General features: G+C 31.6%; 1 protein-coding gene across 3 annotated transcripts in view; it reads right to left on the minus strand.

Annotated features, from left to right (window-relative positions):
* Positions 1–25,366, minus strand: part of LOC126739895 (synaptogenesis protein syg-2) — a 478,733-nt gene that overhangs the window by 55,973 nt on the left and 397,394 nt on the right. For all 3 annotated transcript variants that reach the window (XM_050445716.1, XM_050445717.1, XM_050445718.1), the window contains 4 exons: positions 22,497–22,656; positions 15,653–15,882; positions 15,417–15,599; positions 3,615–3,798 (listed from right to left, as the gene is read on the minus strand). In XM_050445716.1, coding sequence (XP_050301673.1) covers positions 3,615–3,798; positions 15,417–15,599; positions 15,653–15,882; positions 22,497–22,656 — 757 coding nt within the window. The remainder of the gene's footprint in view (positions 1–3,614; positions 3,799–15,416; positions 15,600–15,652; positions 15,883–22,496; positions 22,657–25,366) is intronic.

The raw sequence follows: 25,366 nt of genomic DNA on the forward strand, positions 1-25,366 counted from the left end.
AAGGTAATTTAAATGACCACACAAACCACTATATATAACATATAACTAGGGGTGGATTAAAGGAGTGGAGAGTATGTGTGATAAATTGGAGATTTTCAGAGGTTATTTATTATGTACCCTATATACCTGTTGCGGTATATTACTTATTAAACTTTAGTTTTTTTGCATTTACTGCATTAGGAGACTTAATTTCAAGGCAAATATTAACAGATTTATAATGGCAAAACATTAAGGTCTACACTGCGTGCTATATCTACATTACCGTCTGGATTTTCTGGAAATTGGGTATTTGTGGCATAATCCAATTAGATAAAAAAAAAGATGCTAAAGCTGTAATATCCCTGGAAAGGTACAAGAAGTCCCAATTTATCTAAATTTTTGGTAGAAACTAAGATTAGAAAACGGTTTGTGACGCACCTGGTTTTATTAAAGAGGTCGTACTTCCTGTAGGTCTTAACATATATTAAAGTTAAAAATAATTGAACGTCTAAGTAAAAAGATGCAAATTCAGATGAGTTTAACATCCGGGAAAAAATATTAACTTTCAAATTTTTATATTAGGGGTTCTCTATGGAATAAGACCTTCTGAATATTCTTGGGATATATCCCTTGAAAGCCAGGAAAAATAAAGGTTTTGGGTGAAAATAGCCTAACCCTTTTTTCTTCTAATACTTTTTTTCTTCTGTATTAGTTCCAGAAGTAGTTTAACTTTTCCAATGCTACTAAGCGATCTAGTTGATCTTGTAACTTGGTAACTCATAATACATGTTGGAAAATATAATCCTTAAAAATCAGAGTGGCTTTTTTTTGAAGTTTACAAAGTGAACATTGGTCAAATTATTTTCCATCCTCTTGTACTTCTGGTTTGATTTTTCTTTCTTACGAGTTGAATTTGTCAAAGAAATCATTAAAATAGGCCGAGTTACCTTAATTGGTGCTGAATTCAAAATGACATATGAATATTATGGTTCATATTTGAAAAAAATTAAATTAAAATATTTATAAGATGACAGAAAATGAGTTAATGGTTTATTTTATACGGGCTGATTCAAAATTGAGTGCAAAGATTTTAAGGGCGTATTCACAAACCAAAAATAAGAACTTTTTTTCATATAAACGTATGTCTTAACTTGCTTCGTTTTCTGGATACAGAGTGTAAAAGTTTATTAATAAAATCGGTTTTTTATCAATTATTCAAAATCCTTTTAGCCGATTTAAATAAAATTTGGTAGGCTTATTTGTCATCATAAAGGCCCTCCTTTGGTGGGAATAAAATAAATTTATTAACTCCAGTGGCGTTTCAGGGGGCTACCTACTTAATACTTATAGGTAAAATTATAGTTTGCCACCGCTTTTTTGACAATTTAATTTTTTTTTAGATTAAGTGCTCAATAATGTAACTTTCTTGCCTCTTGAGCCTTACTCATATCTAGCTTTGTTTCCAAGAAAAAAATCAAAATCTGTGCCTGGCTCTATTAAAACAAATAATAAATTCGCATCGATTATTGAGATTCATTTAATTTCTTTTCAAAATTTAACTTAGCCTAAGTAACAGATACACACAAAAGCAGATTTTCATAACAAATGCTGGAAATGACTCCTGGAGATGCCTCCTGCGGCGATAGAACCCTCCATTCTTCGCCTCATGGACTGCCAAACGCGTTCAAAAATTTCGGGAGTGTTTCTGACTACCTCGAAGGCATGAAATATCCGTTGTTGTAGGATTTCAATGGAAGAAACTGCTCCTGCATCATACACTAGGCTTTTAACATGGCCCCATAGAAAGAAATCTAGTGGGGTACAGTCTGGGGAACGCGGTGGCCAAGCTGCTCGACCGATCCAGCGTCTGGAGAATTCAAGGTCTAAATATTCGCGGACAGTTATTCGAAAATGGCTTTATCGTGCATTATATAAGTATTTTGCCGAATATTCAACGGCATATCCTCCAATAAGCCGGGTATAAAAAGTCCAGGTATGTATCACCATTTAAAGTTCAGGGAAAAATAAATGGACCAATTAAAAAGTCTGCAACAATCCCTGCTCAAACTGCTCTTGGTGGTTCGACTGTCGAATTTCGTGAAGATTTTTAATTTCCCAAACATGGATGTTATGACAATTATTAACGACCCTATCGCGAGTAAATTGGGCTTCGTCCGTAAATAGGATGCGAGATAAAAAGTTCAGATCCCTGGCACAATTATTTAGTATTCATCTTGCGAATTGTACCCGCTGGGGAAAGTCTCTCCTCGGAGCAAACCCTGCACGCGCTGGATATGGTATGGATAAAAACTATTTTCATGTAAAACCCTCCAAACTGTCTATTGACGAAGGTTTAAAACCTGTGCAATTTGCCTCGTGCTTAACGCAGGATTCTCCTTAATAAGTTGCAGAATTTCCTCTTCCATGATCACGTTGCGGACTTCACGCGGCTTTTCCACATTCATCCTGGTAGTTTGGAATCCAAATTCTCGAAGATGCTGATGAGAGTTGCTGAAAGTTCTGCTGTTGGACAGCCGACTATGAGGAAATCTTAACGAGTACAAGTAACGAGTACGTCCTACGAGATTCCAGCGCGTTTCCATCAGCCAGACCATAAACAAAATGAATGTCTGCAAGGGGCTCAAATGAAAATGGTTCATTTTCTATTATTAAAAGAAAAAAAAATGAAGAACAACCACACAAAAAAACTAAACCGACTGTAAACACCAGAAAGTCAATAATGACAAATATGTCATTGTTATGGACAAACAAATTACTGCTAACAAAGGTCACAGCCCCCTACTTACTTACTTGTTTTAATAGTTAATGGATTTTGAATAATTCATGAAAAACCGATTTTATTAAAAAACTTTTACACTCTGTATCTAAAAAACGAAGCAAGTTAAGACATACGTTTATATGAAAAAAGTTCTTATTTTTGGCTGGTAAATACGACCTTAAAATATTTGCATTGAGTGCAAAGATTTCAAGGTTTGAATCACCCTGTATAAAAAAAACCCTTTTGTGGAAAACCACGGTTTCCATACGGAAAATGAGAAGGCATTCGCTTTACTTGGATAAAAACAAAAGAGCATAGTCCAAATGATGGTGTGTTCTATCCATGGTGATTCTTTCTATTCTAAAAGTAGCATAGTATTATTATCTGGTATTACTCGTACTTTTATAATGTAAGGAAATGCAGAATAAGTCACACAAAAATATATGCAAGAGAAATCACCGGAGCAGGATGTAGCAATTTTGAAATTTATCAGTTAGTTTAATGAATATATTATACTGCAAGAAATTACTTTACATTTTTAATCTACCCTGATTTAGTTTTATGATAAATTTTAAATATGACATTCTAACGATAAAAAGTTTTGCTAATTTTTTAAGTAATTTTCTTTAATTTTTATGTACACACAATTAAAAAATTAAAAATGACGTTTAATAAAAAAAACTGCTCGGTTTAATTCGAAAGGAACAAAAAACAGTGGAAAAGTCAAAGAAAAAAAGCATGAAAAGGCGGTAGGATTGGAAGCAACCTTTTAAACTTTTAAACTGGAAGTTTTCAAGCTTGCACCCGGACAGAGGGAGAGACTTTTTTTCTGCGAACGTCGTCCAGTAAATCTTACCTGTCTGTTTTTCCGCCAGTTTCAGCGTAAATCCTTCGAGGAGTGCGGGCTCGCTCCGGCCTTTGCTGTTCGCCGCGTACATTAACATTTTCAGCTCTTTTCCGGGGTCCAGACCGCTCACTATAAATAAAGGAAATTTCGACGAGACGTTCGCCTGCAGGACGCCACTTTTCCTGTCGTATACCTAAAATGGGAAATGAACGGAAATTTAGAGAGGAGATTTCTTGAGATTCTCTAGGACGACGAAATCACGAGTCAACACGACAGAAAATAATAAAAAATATTATTTGCACTGGTATAAAAGTAAAGGGTTCAAATAATTTGATTACAATATTCGTTTTTTATCCTTAATTTTATCAAATGATTCCAAAACATACGACGATAAAATAAAAAGAGCCAAGCTGCAGGTCTACATAGTACAACAAAATATTCCTTGGGTGTGAGTTTTACCTTTATTATTTAACATGACATACTACCTAACTATATTAAGGCCTTCGAGTACCTTGAATCACAATTTATTGCTTTTTAAGTTGTACTATATTAACTCTTCCTGAAATTGCATGAAGCTGTATAAATGCTATTTAGATCGTTGATATTGCTGTGCGGTTATTAAAATGAGAATAACAGAAAATCTAATTTCACTCAAATAAAAAAAGGTATCTCTCTAGACTTAATGTCATCGCTCCTTTATTGAATACATCTTGTGCATATAAAATATTTATTAATTTTGTAAACATTATACAATATGCAACAAACGGAAATGAAAATTAACCCATACTTAAAAAATATTTCCACATACTTACAAGCACGTAGTTTAAAAAAGAATGAGCTAAGGTCTCCACTGTTTATCTTTTACTAAAATCCTTAAATAAAAGAAATTATAAAATGAAATATAAACATTAAAACAAGAAAAAGAAATGCGAACGTTTTCGTAATAAAGGTAATAAGAGCAAACCGCTGGTATAGTAAGTACGGCGAGGTATACCCAAAAAATGAGAAACTCAAACTTTGGAAATCAATATCGCGGCCTCTATGGACACTATCAAATAAATTCAAATGGTTTTGACTTATTTTCCTCTTTCTCAATCCAACGAGATTATCCACAAGGTCGTAGGCTACATACTAACTAAAATATCGTATTATTATAATAATTACTATAATATTATTATAAGTCATTTTGCGAAACTCTGAAAAATGTATAAAGATTAGACTAATGAATTTCTTAAGAACAAATAATGTTTTATCCTTAAGTCAATATGGATTTCTTGAGGGGTGCAGTACAAAAGATGCCATGCATTAACTAATAATTGAGGTAGTAAATAATTCAGATTCAAACAGAAAATGTTTGGCTATATTCCTAGATCTTTCAAAGGCCTTTGATACTGTGCCTCATAATATACTTCTTAATGTTCTTGAAAGATATGGATTCGGGGTACTGCTTTGAAGTTGTTTTCAAGTTATTTATCAGGGCGACTACAAATGGTTAAGCTCAATAATGTCCTAAGTGACAAACAGGAAATTAAGATTGGCATTCCACAAGGAAGAGTTTTGGGCCCAGTACTCTTTATAATATATATCAACCACACATTGATTATCTTTCCAACAAAATTCGAAAATTAATTCATAAATTTTATTTATTGAGGGAATTTTTTAATACCAAGACTTTAATAATGTTGTGTAAAGCATTTGTGGAAGCAATTATAAGGTATGGTATATTGGTGTGGGAAGGACTTTATAATACCTACCTGTACAAACATATTTTAAAAATTATTTTTAAAAAAGATAGATTGTACTCTACGCATTTACTATTTAATAAAGATATTTTTAACATTCGATCAATTTACACTCTCACAATCTATTCTTATATACATATTCGACCTAATTTAAAACGTTTTGTTAATCATAATTATGACACAAGAACTAGGTGCAATAGGCAAATTAAACTAGCACTAAGTATTAATAATCCTAATCTAAAATACATAAATTACTTTGGACCTAAACTGTATAACTTGTTGCCGGGTGCTTGTAGAGGTTGCACTTCCATAAAAAAATTTAAGTTGTTGTGTAAGAGTGTAATCTCTGAAAGCGCTCACCAATTTGGAAAGTTTTTCATCTGAGCATTTGATCACAGATAGTGTTATGGTTGGTTGTATTTTAAATTTATGCATAATTTTTTAATTATGTTTCTCTCTAATAGTAAGTAACATGATTTGATACCATACTTAGGTGCTTGATTGTATCAATATTAAAATGAATCATAATTTGATAAAAACTATGATATATGTTAACTAGTCTATAGTAACTATATACTATATACTATGTTATTACTGTTATATGATGTTTGTTAATTATTCAATAAAGAATGATGAAGAATCACGATGTCTTTGTGATGTAGGTGATAGGAGCTATTTTAGTTAATTCGATTTCGGAAAAAATCAATTTTTGGTGAAAAAATTCGATACAGGGGGTATACCCGAAAAATGAAAAATTCCAAATTGTAAAGGTCTGTATCTCCGCTTCTATGGGCATTATCAAGAAACTTCCAACGGTTTTGACTTAGTTTCCTCTTTCTGAATTAAGCAAGACAATCCGCAAGGTAGTAAGTCTCATATTAGTGGAAATATCGTATTTTTAAATCCCATTTCTGAGCTCAAAAACAAGGTCGACAAATGGCTTTTTCAGAAATTTCAAGGTGCTCTCATTCGCTTAGTTCTGCTTGAATCCCATTATAACCCGATGTTTTCGTTATAAAGGTGATAGGAGTAAGCCACGAAAATCGTTAGTTCGATTTCGGAAAATATCAATTTTTGCTAAAAAAAAATCGATACGGAGGGGTATACCCAAAAAATTAAAAACCCAAACTTTGGAAGTCGATTTCTCGGGTTCTATGGGTACTATCGAGAAAATTTCAATGGTTTTGAGTTAGTTTTCTCTTTCTAAATCCAGCGAGACCATCCGTAAGATCTCATGGTCTAGGTCTCATGGTCTCATATTAACCGAGAAATCGTATTTTTAGAGCTCATTTTTGGCTCAAAACGAGGTCGAGAAATGAATTTTTTCGAATTTTCAAGGTGCTCTAATTCTCTTAATTTTTCTTGAATCTTAGTATAATCCGTTGTTTTCGTGATGTAGGTGATGAAGGTAAGCCAATGGTATAGTTTAAGTAGTAAGCCAATGGTGTATCCACAGAACTTACGAAATATTTTATATATTCCATCTTTTAAAACAGGCCTAAAAAAATGGTTACTGGAGCAAGGTAGAACAGCTTGCATAAAGTATATAAACTTATATAAGTTCTAAACCTAATTAACAAAAATAATCAAGACAATTTTGAAGTTAGATAATAGTGAATATTGGGATCAATGCGTGGGAATTCGTTCATTGTATTACTGGGGTAAGGAGAGAAAAAAGAAAAAGGAAAGGGAGAGAAGGAGGAAGGAGAAAAAAAACTACAATAAAATGTTGATATATAGACTTAACTCTAACATGAACATTCATTAAATGGGATAGATTAAAACAGGAAAAATAATCCCTAATATAATGGGGCACTCATTTATTATTAATATAAAGTTTGCTTATTGTTGTATATATTAATGCTATTATTAGGTATTGGGTAAATTTAAGTTATAACTCTAAACCCACGCACAAACCACTGGTTTCAGTGGGGTTTACTTATTATTTATTTCTTTACACGCTTTAGAATTAAGGAAAGTAATATAGGTTAAATTATAATTTGGAAATAAATAAATAAATAAATAAAAAATAAATAGTTAGTTTGATTTCGAAAAATATCAGTTTTCGGTGAAAAAATCGATACGGGGAGTATACCCAAAAAATGAAAAACTCAAAACTTTGGAAGTCGATATTTTGGATTCTATAGGTACTATCGGGATAATTCTATTCTCTAGTTTTATCCTAATTTTCTCCTTCTGAACCAAACGAGACTATCCGCAAGGTTGTAGCTCTCATATTAGCCAAAATATCGCATTTTTGGGCGTCAAAAAATTAATCTTTCCAAATTTTCACGGCACTTTTAGTCCCTTAGTTCGGCTCATTTAAATATGAATATGACCGTGGAAAAGGCAAATGCGAACAACATTCCCCTACGAATAAACATCTAGACCTATTCAATTTATATTCCTTAAATATACTAGGCTATAATACTTAATATATTAATAACAAATTGTAAGTTATTTTCAATTGAGTTTTTTTGGTTCTTTTGGAATTTATTATTTAATTGTGTTCAGCAGACGGTTCTTTTATTATATGGAAATCCAGCATTAACTTCATCAGCGGTCTCTCTTATTAATTTTTTGAAAAAATTGCTGTTAAGTCATCCACATATGCTTGGGTCTGACAGTAATTATGTGAAAACTATTAAATCGATCATGTAATTAACCCATTAGCGCCTATGGCTACCGTATGGTATCACAAAACATGTGTCTCCTTTCCAGCACATTGTAGTCAAAAGATCGTGCGCCTAGTGAATTAGTGATGACTTGACAGTTGACTTTCAACTATCGTGGGCGCCTGTTCGTTTTGTGAAGTTTTTTTGGCGGTAGATAAGTTTAAAGTCACGCGTGTTGGTGCTGCACGTAAATCATGGAATGGAATGAAGAGGAAGATTTAGAGCCAGACCTTAACTTTACTCAGAGTAATTCCTTCCATTTTATGGACGGATGAAGCCACTTTCACACGAAACGGTTCATTTAACATTGGGCAGATCAAAATCCAAGAGCCATAAGGCGTGGTAATTTTCAAAGAAGGTTTTCGGTAAATTTGTGAGCGGCATTAATCGGGGACCAACTTATTGGCCCGATAGAATTACCCAATCGGCTAACTTCGGAGAATTATCTTCATATGCTGGAAAATAATCTTGTGGAGCTTCTGGAAGAAGTTCCTCTTATCTTACGCCAAAACATGATTTTTCAACAAGACGGAGCGTCTGCTCATTTTGGTCGCAATGTGCATGAGTGGATGAATAACTATTTTCCTGAACGTTGGATTGGTCGAGGTGGTCCTATAAATTGGCCTCCTCGATCTCCAGATCTAACTTCGTTAGATTATTATTTATGGGGACATTTAAATGAGTTGGTATATGCCGTGGAGATAAATACCCGTGAACAACTGATGCAAAGGATCAATTGGGCTGTTAATAAAATAAAGAGAAATCCATTTTTTGTTTTAAGGGCTACTCGCGCAATAACGCGTAGGGCAAGATTGTGTCTTCAGCAAAATGGAAACCACTTTGAACGTTTGTTGTAATTTGTGCTTTTTTGTTTGGTGTTTTTATGTTTTTTTTTACGTAATAAATTAATTGTTCCTTTTTTTACCTATTCAATTACATTAAAAAAAAAAACAATTGAACTCGAAAAACAATTTTTTATCTTACATAAAATATTTGTGATAGTCTTAGGTCATGTTTGTCCCCAACGGATTTTTAAGATGCTTTTTAATTTTATTAACTGTTACCAAAATAACTTACACGTTCTCTTTGCAAAATATTTTACATCTAATTTTTTCAAAACGGAAGCTCCTATCGAAATCAGACAAGAGCACCTTTTTTATGTAAAAATGTTTGTTCTTTTCAATTCTAATACCAAAATTATCACGGAGTTGCTAGAAAAAAAGTTTTAACAATTTAAACTTTACCGACCACTTATTTTACACGATCCTGTATACATTTTGGCAAAAATGGTTGCAATATCAGTTTTTAATAAAACCAATAGTAAATGTTGAAAATTTCAAAAGATTACAACTAGGCGTTCCGGATATATTAACAAGAAACCATCTTTAATATGATTCATAAAACACCCTGTAACTTAAAAACGATGCACTTTTGAACCATACTGTATATGGACTTTTTGTCTTATTTTTAGACAAAGATGCGGCTGGTAAAATATTGCGATGTAATTTCGGGACACCCTGTATTTACAGAAATAATAATGTATACAAAATTTTTGAAAGAAAGGTAACAAGTAAAAAACAATAATTAATTATTGCACTACATGGATAACTATTTTTTTTTAACTACTTTTTATGAACTTTTGTGACTCTCCTCTACTATTTCGAACTATCTGTATGACATTAAAATACAAAAATGAAATAACATTTCTATAAGCCATCATTCAAAACCCGGCAGGTACCAGAATTTCCACAAAATTGTATTCATATTTGGTATATGTACATGCACAAACCCTATCTGTAGCAATTAGCGAAGTTTCTATTACATGCAGCGGCACAATTAAAATGTTGCACTTGTAATCTCGATTCGGCAATTAACATCTGATTAATATTGCGATCATTAGCACGACAGTATTTGCTGGCAAAGCGTCGTCGCCAGGGACGTATTTAGCCCCGGGTAAACGAGCCAAGTTTGGTCGTTTCTTACCAAACTTTATTAATATGTATTAGAGAAGTGGACCTTTGGGCTGGACGAAGGTCTGCTCTTATATGATTAGATTACAGAGATGAATCACGAAGAGGCTGCTTCCGCCCACTTTTATTATACCCATTAGCCTGTATATCTAAATACTGATATAAACCTATAAAATAATTTTATTCCTTCAGGCCTCCTCGTCATTGAACGTTTTATAGAATTGAACAAGTTCCAGACATTTTCAAAACTTTATTTCGAATAATAATAGGAATTCATATTTCGCAAAACAAAGGGTCTGTAGTAGTAGCATTTCACTTTGCGGTATGACAGCTCTATGGATTGTGGCCGTTTTATTGTTAACCGGCACATTGCTTAGCACCAAACGATGTTTCAATTTAAGACCTGTCTATGAGTTATATAGCTTTGAGTTCTATAAATTAAAAAATGTATAAAATAGTCAAAATGTTAGTGGACTTTTTTAATTTGGATAATTTAAAAATTTTTGAATAAACCAACACGTAACACAGGTCATCGATCCAAATTAATTAACCCAATGCCTGTATTTGATGAGCAGTTTGTCTTGACGTGTGGTACACAATCAGCGGATTACTTTTTTGATCATGGATTGGTATATCTGAGTCTCAATGTTAAGACCAGAAAACAAGAGCCAAAATGTAAAAAAAATACTCTTCAAGCATGAAAAATTTGGAAAAGTAAATCCCAAGGTCTAGAAGTGCACAAATGCATGTGTGGAATAAAAAGAAGAATTACTTCAAATATTTAACTAGGATAAGAATTTATTTACAATTTCTGCAAATAATGCATAACAAAACTGGATATGACGCACATTTTCCTTTCGATCTCTCAAAATTTCAACATTTTTACTAAAATATAGTTAAAATTATGCCTGTTAATATAACGTACACTACATCTATTATAATTACGTAGATTAAAACGCGGACACATTCAAGATTTTGGCAGTGCAGTATAATACTGTGAGATGTGATGGTGATCAAGGAATCCTTCAGATTATACTAAATAAACTGGAAAAGGCTTAAGGATAATTAAACGATTATTCGTGTAACTCACAGTAAATCAAACTCTTGAATTTACGATTTCTTTAAGGTTTTGAGAGTTTTCCACGTCATTGCAAAAGACTACTAAACCTTTGAGGTAATTTTAAGTATAATTCCAGGTAGTTTAGTCCGCAAGAGAAAGATGTTATTTTTCATCATCAACTAAAAAAATTTTAAGAATACTTAAAAGAATATTCTTGTAACTCATGGCAATTCAAGCTCCTAAAATAAGAACAATACTCGATATGAAATTTAAATTATGATTTCTCTAAAGTTTTGTGGGTTTTTTACCTCATCTTAATTTTTTTACTTCGTTGGAGGTTTCCGACTTGAAAGCTGATGAGCACTTTTTTATTAATTACTTGATAGAAGAACAAATATCGTTCATGGACACTTGGACACACTCAAAGAATCTGAATATTATGCTTTTTGTTTCATGAGAATATTCCATTTCGTTTTTGAGATATTGAACCTTAAAATGAATTGTTACCCTAAAGATCAAAAGTCCTTCAAGGATACTATTACCTAAAAGTACCGACAATTCTGAAATTATTCTTTGGACTAGTTTACATCAGAAAGAACATTTGCAAGAAATATTCTTCTGAATATGATGCTTTTTGCTTTATGGGAATATTTTAAATAGTTATTCAGATATTGGACTTTGAAATGAGTGGTCACCTAGAAAATCAAATACCGTTCATGGACAATTATAAGAAAAAAGTGACGACAATTCTGAAATTTCTCTTTATTGATGAATATTCTCGTAAAGATAATGCTTTTTTCATCAAAATATTGCAAGTAGTTTTTGAGATATTGGATTTTGACTTGAGTAGTCACTTTAAACATCAAACATCCGTCTTCAGCGTTATCAACTAAAAGGGTCGATAATTCTGAAAATATTTCTTAAACTCATTTACCTCATAAAGAATATTTGCAAAGAATATTCTCCTAAATGTCAGGCTTTTGTTTCATAAGAATATTCTATATAGTTTTTGAGATATTGAAATTTTTAATGAGTGATCACCTTGAAGATCATAAATCCTTCTAGGGTATCACCTAAAAGTGCCAATAATTCTAAAATTGTTCCTTTAAATAGTTTACAAAATAAAACATTTGTAAAGAATATTGTCCTGAATATTATATCAAAGTATATAGATTTCAACTGTGTTAGACTGTGATTATATTATATTTGAAATAGTTTTTGAGATATGGAACTTTAAAGCGAATGGCTACTCTGCAGATCAATAGTCTTCCAAGGGCACTATCACCTAAAAGTGCCTATAATTCTGACACTATTCCTTTGACTAGTTAACATCATAAAGAATATTTGCAAGGAATATTATTCTGAATCGTGCTTTATATTGTATGAGAATATTCCATTTAATTTTTGAGATATTGAACTTTCAAACGAGTGGTCTGACAATTTTGTAATTATTCCTAGACTCTATTAAGTAAATGATGCGATGATATAGAAAAAGATGGAAAAGTTAAATTCTCACCTATATATCCTTATCTCAGTCTAAGAATTAAAAGAGTATGGAAAAAAGTGACGTTTTTCATGTATAATCTGGCAAACAAAGGAACAAACTGGAAAAACTGTTTCCAGGCAATCCAGATTCTGTTAAGAAGATAATCTAGAAAAATGCGTTAAAGTCAAGTTCGCATTTATATATCCCTATCTCAGTCTGAGAATTAGAGGAGGATGGGAATAAAGTGATATTTTTTGGGTATAATCTGACAAGTTAAAGGAACAAACACTATTCCCAGGCAATCCAGACACTATTTAGAAAATGATGCGATGATTTAGAAAAAGGTGGAAAAGTCGATTTCTTACTTATATATACCTATCTCAGTCTAATAATTAAAAGAGTATGGGAAAAAAGTGATGTTTTTCGGGTCTAATCTGGAAAACTAAGAAAGAAAAACGCAATATTCAGGGAATCCAGATACTATTAAGAAAATGATGCGATGATATAAAAAAAGGTGGAGAAGTCGAATTTTCATTCAAATATCCCTGTCTCAGTGAGAATTTTTTCGGGTATAATTTGGAAAACTAAGGGAAAAAAACACTATTTTCAGATAATCCAGGCACTATTCAGAAAATGATGCGATTATATAGAAAAAGGCGGAAAAGTCGAATTCTCACTTATATATCTCTGTCAGTCTGAGAATTAGAAGAGTATGGGAATAATGTGATGTTTTTCGGGTATAATCTGACAAATAAAGAGAGAAAAACATTATTTCCAGGCGATTCAGTTAGTTTTTGAGATATTTGGCTTTGAACTGAGTGGTCAGAAAAATGTTCTTCCAGGTATTTGAAGTACGTTTTCCCCTCTTCCAGTCTTCTAAAAGCCATTTTCTTATTTATTTATATAGTTGATCTTCTTTTAGACACTTCTAGTAAGTCTTATTCTTTTGTTCCAGGACCTTAAAAGACATTTTGTTATCTTTCCAAATTATGTACACTCTTTTTGAATATAAATTTCATTGACGATTGCTTTGATTTTTTTAATGATAATTTAATCAATTTTAATTAATAGTGGCTGACTATACAAACACTGGTAGATAATCAATATTTATCTGAAAGAACTGTATTATAAGTATTTAATCAATTCTGGGGCAATTTTACTTTTACTGCTTTGATTATTTAATCAATTTTACACTGGAGTCAATCACTTGATTGACTCCAGAGTAGTTTTTAATTTATTTTTTGTATCATCACTATTAATTATACCATGAGGCGGCAAAACGTAAAACATCAAAGGATTTGGCAATATTTTACTACGGTAAACCAGTAGCATGATATATGATATACAAACAAATGTAACAAATAAATAACTAAATTATTGAATGACACATTTTTGGAAAAATTCACATATTTGAAGAATTTCTTTCTGTATTATATGATATACATTGTGTCCCAGGATGAGCGAATTTATACGTTAAAATAACAAAATAATTTGGGGTTGAAATTTGACCGTTTGGCATCCAGCCCTGCTTAATTAAAAAATAAAATTTAGCATATTTTTATTTTTTTAGAAATCAAGCGTGCCTTGATACGAGCGTTTTTTAAATTTTATGTGTAGGTAAAGTAGTATTTCTGGGCAAGATATAAAAAAAATTTATAAGAAAAAGTTGTTTAGAATGCAAAATTATGCCCGAATGCCAAATTTCATAACCATAGTCCCACATTGATTTTTACGTTTAAATAAATTATTTATTGTCACTTTTTTAAAAGTTTAAACAAATCAAATATAATTATTTTAAAAATTATTGCCCTTGGACTAATTCTTTCTAAAGATAAAATTTTAAAGAACAGGAATTTTCATAAAAAAATAATATTCTCGAACAAATCTACTTTCACGACAAATGGTGTAATTTCATCGCAAAATAGTCGGTTTTGGTCCAATGAAACGCCAAACTTTCTGCGCCCTCTACTATTCAAGTAGCAGAATAGTTGAATACAACTTTTCCAAATCATTGGAACAGGCAGCCCAATTGAGTGGCCGCCAAGGTCACCTGATTTAACCGTTTCTGATTCCTATGTATGGGGCCGACTCAAGCAAATTGTTTATACTGAGCCATCAACAAATGACAGGAAATTACTAAAACAAAGAATTAGAGATGCTTGTAGTTCAATTTTCATTAAAGAAATTTGAAATTCTTTTAAAACGCTTAGAAAAGATATTGAAAAATGTTTCGATAATGGAGGTAGCTACATTGAATAAATTTAAAATAAGTAAATAAAATAAATTTTCTTGTTGAAATAGACGTACTATGTACATTTTATTACAAACGTATTTTTGAGGATGGTTTGTAACTCTTAGATCAGTGATTAAACTATTAAATAAATAAATTGGTAAGTTTTTCTCCAATAATTAAATATGAATAAAAAAATTAATTGGTACACAAAACGTAAAAATTAAAGTTGGCCTATAATTATGAAATTTAGTATTCGGGCATAATTTTGCATTCTAAAGAACTTTTTCCTATAAACTTTTATTATATCTTGCCTAGAAATACTACTTTACCTACTCATAAAATTTAAAAAATGCTTGTATCAAGGCATGCTTGATTTTTAAAAAATAAAAATATGCTAAATTTTATTTTTTAATCAAGCAGGGCTGGATGCAAATGCTCAAATTTAAACTACAATTTTTTTATAATTTTTTGCGTATAAATTCGTTCATCCTGGGACACACTGTAGATCATACATAGGTTAGACTTCACTTTCTTGGAATATAGTATGATGTATAATTTGACTTAATAAAGGGCGTTTACTATTATTATAAAAATAATTATAAAACCTTACAGTTATCGTAAAGTAGGTGACAAACATATTCTTACCTCTAACAAGAAATACTGGGGTTGACCTCCATCAAAGCCCTCATCGCATTCTACCTCCAAAGAGTCGTTCGTCCTATTTACAATCGAACAGTTGTGTAATGGATCTGGTTTTCCGGCACCTATTATATGGAAAATGCATGGTTCCTGCTGTTTTCCTGCTAAGTTATTGGCCCAACACATTACCTATAAAAATATCAATTTTGTATTTATGTCACTCAACTATAATATGCACTTACGGTTCCATAATCGAGTTCAGTAACAGGAGTGTATGTCAAAGTCGACGAAAATCGAAATTCATCAGAATTATATTTCGTTTGAGGGACCTCGATAGTCTCCGCTGAATTATTAAAGGACCAACTAAAACTGTCCGGAGGCGGATAAGATTCCACTTCGCATAAAATTTTTGCGTTCTCGTGTCTGGCCACGCCATAAATTAATTTTTGATTTTTTCGGCAAATCGGTTTATCTAAAATAAGTATTCAAATTTCAGGAAATTAATATTTATGAGAATAAAAATGTCTTTTATATTTTACTATTATCAAGCAAAAGAAGCAATAAGTATTTAAAAACCTTATCGCAGCCTTTTGTCAAAATTAGATCATGTTGGAGTTTTTCAGATTAGCTTTAAACTTATGTCTTTTAGTCAGCTTATCAATAATCATATGATTATAACTATTGACCCTTAAGTTTTTCTTCCTTTTCCTTAAATCTGTTATTATTTAGAGAAAATGAGACCAATCGATGTACCAGGAAATGAATGCTAGCAATTTTATGTTGAAAACAATGGTTACAGTCACTAGTTATGGATTTAAAGATATTTGTTTCTTTTCTAAGAATATCAAATTTTAACTGTTTAATATTTTTGATGATAAGAGTATCTAAGAATGAAAGTTAGTTATTTGTTTCTTGCTCGCACCCAAGCAACACAAAATAGTTAAATTTATGTTTATTTTGGATTACACTAGCTGGATATTTTTTATCGAGCTTAAGCGATAAATATCAAATAAAATGTCCGCCCGATATACCTTAAGGAATTTAGTATTATATTTATGTTTTATTCACGTTTAACAACAAGGTTTATTACATATTAATAATATATAATTATTGCATACTATTTAGAGATTTTATAAAATGCGTTTAATAGAATGAGCTTCTAAACAAATATATTTACCATCAACAAAATCTAGTATTTTTAGTTATAGAAAATCAGTGCGAAACCTTTATTTTAATTATTAAATAATTGTTGATATGGAATTTATATTAATTAAGTTTAAATTGTAGTACTTATATTATACCGAGTGGCCATAAACTCTATTGACAAACTTTACAGGGTGATTTTCCAACAAAAATAGGAAAAAAATGTTTTAGTCTTACTTTTGGATCTAAAGAGTGTTAAAACTTAAGTTTTTTTCAAATAACTTTTCTACCAATAAAGATATTTTTTTCAAAGATGCAGATGTGTTTTATGCATTATTCGACGTACAAGAAAGAACTTAATTTTTTTTAATGGCCTGACGTTTATAACGAGTTTATTATTAATATTTTTTATTAAAAAAAAAGTACAAAACTGCATTGTTCTAAAATATTTTTTTTTCAAATCCTTAAGTTGATTTTTGAGCAAATTTGTATTCCTGAGTTTTTTTTATTTAGTATAATAAATTAAAAATTCTTATTTGGTGAATGCATTTTCTATTTTTTCTAGATTTCTTTGTTTATGATTTTCCATTATTATACTATACGAGTATGAAAAGTATATCGTATGCTACACAGTGGCATATAATATCGGGGTCAATTTTATCGCTTATTTCAGGTGTATTAATCGAATTTAAAGACTAGATATATAAATTCACTTGTCAATATTTTTAAATGCCGAAACTTTCTCCCTTTTCAAAACAAAATCGTGTATAATATACGTATATTCTACAGATTAATAAATATACCTTGACCATGTATGGTTGATAAACATACCAAAAGATTTAATTTAAAAACCGTATTTTTGAACCATCATTTTCTTAAAAAAAAACCGTTTTTCAATAACCCTACCTTGACCCCCCACCCACCCCACAGAACTTACCAGTAAGAAATTCTTTTACAAAAACAATTTTTTTCATAATAATCCGTATGACTAATAGCTGACTAAAACTATCCAATCTAATAACACAATTTCTTAATTTAAATTTGATATAATTATATACATATATGTATATAAACAAATACTTAATAAAAAAACTGTGCTAGTAGATTAGATATTATGAACGAAAAATAGTAATTTTCCAAAGAATTTCCTACTGGGCAAATGTTTGGGGTGGGTGGAGGGGTAATATACTTATATGCATTATGTAATAAGACTGTTTATTTAAATTTGATATAATCGTATATGAAGGGTACAGGGAAAAAAACAAAAATGTCATTTCTTTTCACATTAGAGTAAATTGAATTTTAATGTTCAAAACCAATTAATTATTTTTTTCAAAAAGAAAATAAACATGTAGTTTACATAAAACAGAAGTAAATATTATTATAAAGTATTATGAATATGGTTTTTTGGTTTAGAAAAACTAAATACGGCTTTATTGCAAAAAAAAAATCTGCATCCCTCAGGGTTTTGCAGGAACAAAAGCAGCAATGTCACCTGACATGACAAAAACTAGCTGCTTTTATTGTTGACATAAAAAATAAGATTTAATTTTTTCAAATTTTTAATGTTTATTTATCAACATATTATTATAAAGTAAGTTAGAGATGAGCCAGGATTTGAAAAAATGTCACGGCTTTTGGACTGCAAAACCTCATGAGGCTCATTAGGTCGTTAAACTTAGCCTTTGGAATTGGTAATGAACCTGTAAACAAATTACAAAAATTAATACATCTCATTTTTATTTAAAACTTTCTTATAACTTATCATCGTATACCGGAACGGGCAGCAAAAATTCTCCGCATCTTAAAGCTGAATTTCGGTCAAAGCGTTTTCGTATTAATCCAGACAAAACTGGTCCATTGTATGTTGAACGGTAGTAGATAAGGCGGCTATGATCAGATGATGCCACTATTTCCTTCAAAATCTGGATTTTAAATGGGCATTTTTGTAAATATATTGTGTCTAAAAATCATTTCCAATCCAGTATCATATTTTGTGACACTCTCACTACAACAAACGGTGATGGTTTGGAGCGGGAATGCCTAATGACTTCTTCGAACTCTTCCGGGACCTCAAAGGGGCTCTTCAAATACCACAATCCTACATTTTTGTCACATTCCAAATAGGAGTGTCTTCTTATAGGGAATGTGATTTTTATTTAATTCAGATTATTAATTTTGTTGTTTGCTACAAAATTAATAAATCGAAAAATGGTAAAGTTTTTATTTTGTCCTCCGACAGAGTCACAGAAAATTTGCAGTTCTTCAACATCGTCATATAAATAATTATTGATAAAATGAGAAGAAAAGATGCACCTTCGTTTGATCCTTTTTTATCCTCTCCTTCATGATAGGTATAAAAAATAGATTGGCCCTAAGAGAGAACATGTAGTTAAAGGTGTACATAGACAATTAGCGTTTATAATAACTTAGTGGCAATTTTAGGAATTGAAATATTTTTTGCAAAATCAATGCAGATGGCTTCCTTTTTGTTGCTTTTTTTTGCAGCTTTTTTGGCTTGCCTTTTCCTTGAATAAAACGCCTCAGCTTTTCTTTTATGCAACTCTTCATAACGGTTAATTCTCTAATTTCATCAGTATCAGTCAAACTTTTAAGCTTAATTTGAAATTCATCACACATTGCGCATGGGTCACTTCTAGGATATCCAAAAGCAATATTGAATTCTTTATTAAAGATTATTCTGTACTTTAGCATTTAGATGCTTTTCCTTAAAGAGGTTAAACATCTTTTTGATTGTAAATTCTTCTGGTAAATAGGTCTTTTTTGTATCTTTTAGACTATAGTAGCTCTGACGACCCTTAAAACTTTTAATGTGGTCACATACCAAAAACTATTGTTAAGTCGTCCAGCTTCCTATGAGTTGCACTATGTTTTCCACGTGTGTCCTTAGGAGTTGCACAACTTCGTTTGAGGCTTTCCTTTATATAATTTATTTTATTTTTTGTAATCCCATGAATGGAACAAAAAGCTTTGGCACACACCGGAATATCACCATCGCGAACTCGAACTCAATACGCATAACTTGCATCATGGAAACTGGCAGTCTTCTATGCTGGACAGGTAAGACTGTAATTAAACCAGCTAAATAATTATTTTGCTAATCGTGAGAGCTCAGAGCATTAAAGTCTCAATATTTCTGCTCTTTGCGCCTCAAAGCACTTATCTTGAGCAATAACAAGACTGTCCAGCTTCATGAGTGGATAACTTCAACATTTTAGAGACCTCTGACATCCGACCGGTTCTCTTATTTTTTATGAAGGCATAATTTTGTTTTCAACGGATCCCTCTGAATCACTATTAGCCATAATGGTTTATTATTAATCACACAGACAAACAAGAAGTCACACTTTTGCGGTTACAATAATACTGGCACGTTTTTTAAAAATGAATATTGCATCAGCCGGTTTGTTTACATGACATCGCTGGTTTTTTTTCCTGGACGTTTGGACTAAGCTGGTTTTTATTCAGACGCTATATTTTTGATACTAATTTACGCAAGACTACGGTGGTTGTTTCCCGGTTTTAGTACTCTAAAATAAGCGTCTTCAGTCGAAGAATTCAATGGCGCCTATACTGAGATTTTCAATAAAAAGTGATATATCTGGTTTTTTTCCTGTACCCTTCATATATAAATATTTAGTGTAAAAGCAGCGTTATTCGATTCGATAGTATGGATAAAAAATATGTAACTACCGTGACAATTTTTTAAATGCCGAAATTTTCTTCCCTTTGTAAACCGAATAGCATATGATATACGTATATTCTAAAGTTTAATAAATATACCAAAACCAAAAATTTACTAAAAAATCTTTGAATGAATATATATTCATTAATAATAATATATAATGTATTGCTTGGGTAGCATACATCGCTAAATATGAAAAAAAAGAAGACAGACCACTGCTAGGTAAGTCAGCCATATCCAAGTAGGCAATATAATGCGCAGACAAGAGAGTAAAAGAGTCAGTGTGTAACAGGAACAAAAAATAATATAAAATTATAAATTTCCATGTTTTTACTCAGTTTACTCCAGAAAATTGGGAAAAACCTTTTTACAGCTTTTCCTTATTTTCTTAAAAACTATTGGGAACATGAACATTTTTCTTTTAGAATTTAAATGGAGTTATGGAGGATTTTTAAAATATTGGAAACCTTTAGGTGAAAAACTTGAAAAAAAAATTCTTGAGAAATTGTATTTTTTTTAATAAATTGATTGCTTGCTCAAAAAGCTTCAAAAAAGTCCTTAATCAAATCCAAAGGGTACAAATATATGAAAAAATGTTCATAACGTTAATTTTTTTTTCCGGATAATAATTAGTTGAAAAAAAAATTCTGAAGACAATTTGTTGTTTGGAATATCAATGCGCATCAGATGCAGAAGAAAAATAATTTTTAAAGTTCAACAATTTTCCAGCAAATTAGAAAAAACCTCTTAGGAGCTTTTCCTCATTTGCTCAAAAACTATTGGGATTATAAAAAAGTTTCTTTTAGCATTGCAATCTTAATAAAAAATAGAACAAATCATAAAGAATTAAATTTAGCTATAAATTAAAAAATAAAAGAGTTATGGAGGATTTTTGAAAAATTGGAAACGCTATTATTTCTATTCATAAAGCCAAGGAAGAAAATACATCCGTATAATTTCGGGTCTTGACTATAGAAAGGACTGTCCAAATTCCTTTATAAACCTTAATATGTTAACCTTACTCTTTGTGTATATTATGCAGTGTTTATTGTATGTTAAACAAAATCTTAATCTCTACAATGCTTATAAAGATCTTCATATCTACTCTGTAAAAAACAATAATATGACGCTGAATTTTAATGGTGTCATTTAATCTAGTTAAGTACTGAATTTATATATATTAGACCAATAACTTATCTATTAATTTAATAAAGAGTTTCTCCTTGTCATAAATTTCACTCTATCATATTAACTTCAAAAGCTACTAAAACATCACGAAAATCAAGTAAATAAAATCCTAACTAGTAAAAGTCAAAAAGTAAAACGACAAAACTTATCAGTGAAAAAAGTAACTTCTTCAACAGCAAATAAATAAATTAACTGTAAAAAAGTTACATATATTACGGGACGATCCCGATAAGGAGGATACTTTAACGAGTTGGAGAAATTTAAACTTGACTGTCACGAAAGTTTCTAAAAGAAGAAACTTCTTAAATAGTGCAGACTAGGAACGGATTGTTTTGTTTAAAGTTTTATTAACTTCTCTTTTGCTAGTTTTGTGCCATTGAGAATAATTTATTGTAACCTTTGATCTTTGTATAATTCGGAAGGTACTGGATTTTACAAACTGCCACATTGTTAACGAAGTAGATGTTTATTGGAGAACTGTTGGTCCCCTATTTTTTTTTTCAAAATGAATTCTTTCTTTTATCTAAATTTCTAATAAATAAAACAATTTCACTTTATGGTCTGTATATAAATCGTAAGACGAGAAAACATTGCCCCGATAGAAAAGGCGAGTACTTAATACTACGCATCATTACGTCAGGGCAAGGCAGCAAGTATTTGGACATATCTCAAGTATATAGTAGAATAGCTGCCGTTACCTAAATAATGGACCTTCGTATTTTTACTTCTATTTTAGGAAAATAGGGGTACAGAGATTTATCGGTCTGTGCCAAGGTTTCGCTTTAGTCCTTATTTTCCTTTCAGGTTTATTATCTGGTCGGACGAAAGGTTTTTAATCACGTTATTATTTATGGGATTATGCCATGACAAAAGGTTTTTTTACGAGCACTCAATTTTTCTATTTAGAAAGTTAAATTGACGTTTAATTAGATGGGGCCCGGATAAATTTTAATGAAGTAGATGTTTTTTTAAGAGGTTTTGAGGTTCAGTCTTTCTAAAACGATTTTTCACTGGATGTCCAAACAAACAAAGAAAAACACTTTACTTACACATAATTTTCAATTGAACAATATTGCTGACTCCATCATTTTCTACATTAGAAGCCACACAGGAATAGTTACCGGCCTGATTTCTTGTCACACCTTGTAAGGCTAATGCTGTGGTGCTCATGATAATTCCGGATTTTTGATTTGCTTGCATCAATTGGTTCTGAAACACACAAGTACATTTCACAGAAGACTACATTAAAGATACATTAAACACCTACATTAAAGATATTAATAAAATACTTCTAGATCAGAAGTAACATACCGTAAAACGGGGTTACTTTGCACTGAGCAGGGAAACTTTGCACCGAACATGTAAAATTATATTTTCTGCAATACTCCTCATAATTTTGTTCAGATATTTCTACTACCTCTAGAACACATAGGCAACATCGCAATACGTCACCAACACGCGCGCGAATATTCTCCTGGTCGCTAGTTGTTTATCAGCAACCGTCCGAATATTAACCTAGAAATTCAATGTTTTTCTGGCTTTGCAAAATCATACTGTGCAGAAAGTCCCAGAGTACAAAAATTGGTAAGTACACGTCTAAAGGCTTACACTATAACTGATTGCAATTTGTATTTGTTAAAATAACGGGTTTAAACAAGAATAGCAAAAAAAAACATTGTTTACATGTGCACTTATCACGTGGAATTGGGTATACCTACTTTGGTGCAAAGTATCCCCTACTTGTCACGTCCAAACTATTTTCATTCGCAGGAGTAAAAGTTAAATAGGTAAATGGTTTTCAGAAAATGCCCAGACGTTATAAAAGGAAACTGGGATCTTGCAGATATGCAGACTATTCAGAAGAAGATTTGAAGGCATGTTTGTCAGCAATACAATATGGCATGCGCACAAGAGTTGCTGCTGAATCCTTTAACATTCCAAGGAGAACTTTTTTTACAAATTAAAAGGAACACACGCTAGAAAACCTGGACACCCATCAATATTCTCTTATGAAGAGGAAATATGTTTCGTACAATGCATTCATAGCCTTAGTGATTCTGTTTTTCCTGTTACTGGAATGGAATTGCGACAAATAATTAAGAGCGATTTAAATCGCAAGGGAAAAAAAATAACTCGTTTTAGGGATAATACTCCAGGTATCGATTGGGTCAAATCATTTTTAACTCGTCATAAGGACCTTACTGCAAGGATAGCCTCGAACATAAAAAGAAGTAGAGCAGCACTCAATGCAAACCAAATGACTGAATACATAGAAAATCTAAAACAAACATTAACTGGTGTAGAGCCGCATGCTATATTTAATTATGACGAGACTTAACGGATGACCCCGGTCAAAAAAAGATATTAACTAAACGTGGTGTTAAGTATCCCGAATGAACTTGTAATTCCTCAAAGAGTAGCATTTCTCTTATGATTTGTGGAAATGCAGCTGGTGAGCTTCTACCTCCTTATGTGGTGTACAAATCCAAGCATTTGTGGGACACCTGGACTGAGAATTGTCCCCCTGGGACGCGTTATGCAAATACTGCATCTGGTTGGTTCGAATCACAGACATTTGCAAATTATTGGTTCAGCACTCTCCTATTGCCCAGGCTTAAAAAAATTCAGGGAAAGAAGGTCGTTTTAGGAGACAATTTGTCTTCTCATATTAATGATGAAGTCCTCGATTTATGTCGAAGACACGACATTGATTTTGTATGTTTGCCTCCGAACATCACGTTACACAACCGCTAGATGACGCATTATTTGCCCCCATGGAAAGAGCCTGGAGAGACATTTTATCTCAATATAAGGAAACTCATGTAGGGAGTAGATCAAATATACTTGAGAAACAGCATTTTCCAATGCTTTTACGATCATTAATGGAAAAAATTCAAAAGAATAGCGCTAAGATATTAAAGTCGGGATTTAGGAAATGCGGTATCGTCCCTTGCGATGTAACACCGCTCTTGGAGTGGTTAATAACTAAGTAGTCTAATATGACAACTGCTAGCGACGCAAATAAATCAAGTTTGTCGGATATCGAAAACACTTTCAGTAAGTATTTAGAAGATAAACGACAGGAAGCCACACAGTTTAAGCCACATAACGGTTTCAGCAGGATACAGTATTGCCCACTCTAAAATTAGTTTAACAGATCTAACTGGAGCATCTACATCCACACCTCTTCAAGCTGTTGAACCAGAAATCGTAGATGATTCAGAGGAGGACATTGTTTTGGACGACCACTTTCAGGGCTACCTTACGTAATTATTCCAAAAATTTACAAAAAAAACTTTAGAGCCGATTATTTCAGAAACGGTTAAGAATCGGATTAAGACATATGGGTTAATTTATTTTATTTTGACCTTCTGAATATAATCCCATAATATTTCCCTTTTCTCCCGAAACACCCTGTATAGATGTATATTTGGGAGTAAGTAAACCATCATTATTATTATTAATATTATTATATACTACTCAATATGTTCCAAAGATCATTAGCTCATAATGCTATAACTCCTTACCAACTAAAATGGTAGTAATTGATTATGAAACTAAATTTATGTCTAATTTTAAACGATAGGTAGTTTAATTTTGTATGTATTTCTTATAACTTGTTCTAGTATAGGTAATTCTTTTTTCATTTAAGTTTATGTTTGGTTAGTCTATCTGAATAAATAGGGTTCAGTAGAGAAGCTTCTCTAGAGCTAGACTGCGCTTTGTTCTGACTTATTATTATTATTATTATTATTATTATTATTATTAAGTGATTTTTAACTATATTTGGTAGTATTGTAGTTTGCAGAATCAACTGCAAAACAGACTTTTTCCCCAAGCAAATTTAGATCAAACAGATTACTGACTGTTCCATAAGCAACTCAACTCTGCTCTCTGCTGATGTTGTTCTCAATCTTAA

Source organism: Anthonomus grandis, chromosome 8 (genome assembly GCF_022605725.1).
Source record: "Anthonomus grandis grandis chromosome 8, icAntGran1.3, whole genome shotgun sequence".
NCBI classification, from domain to species: domain Eukaryota; kingdom Metazoa; phylum Arthropoda; class Insecta; order Coleoptera; family Curculionidae; genus Anthonomus; species Anthonomus grandis.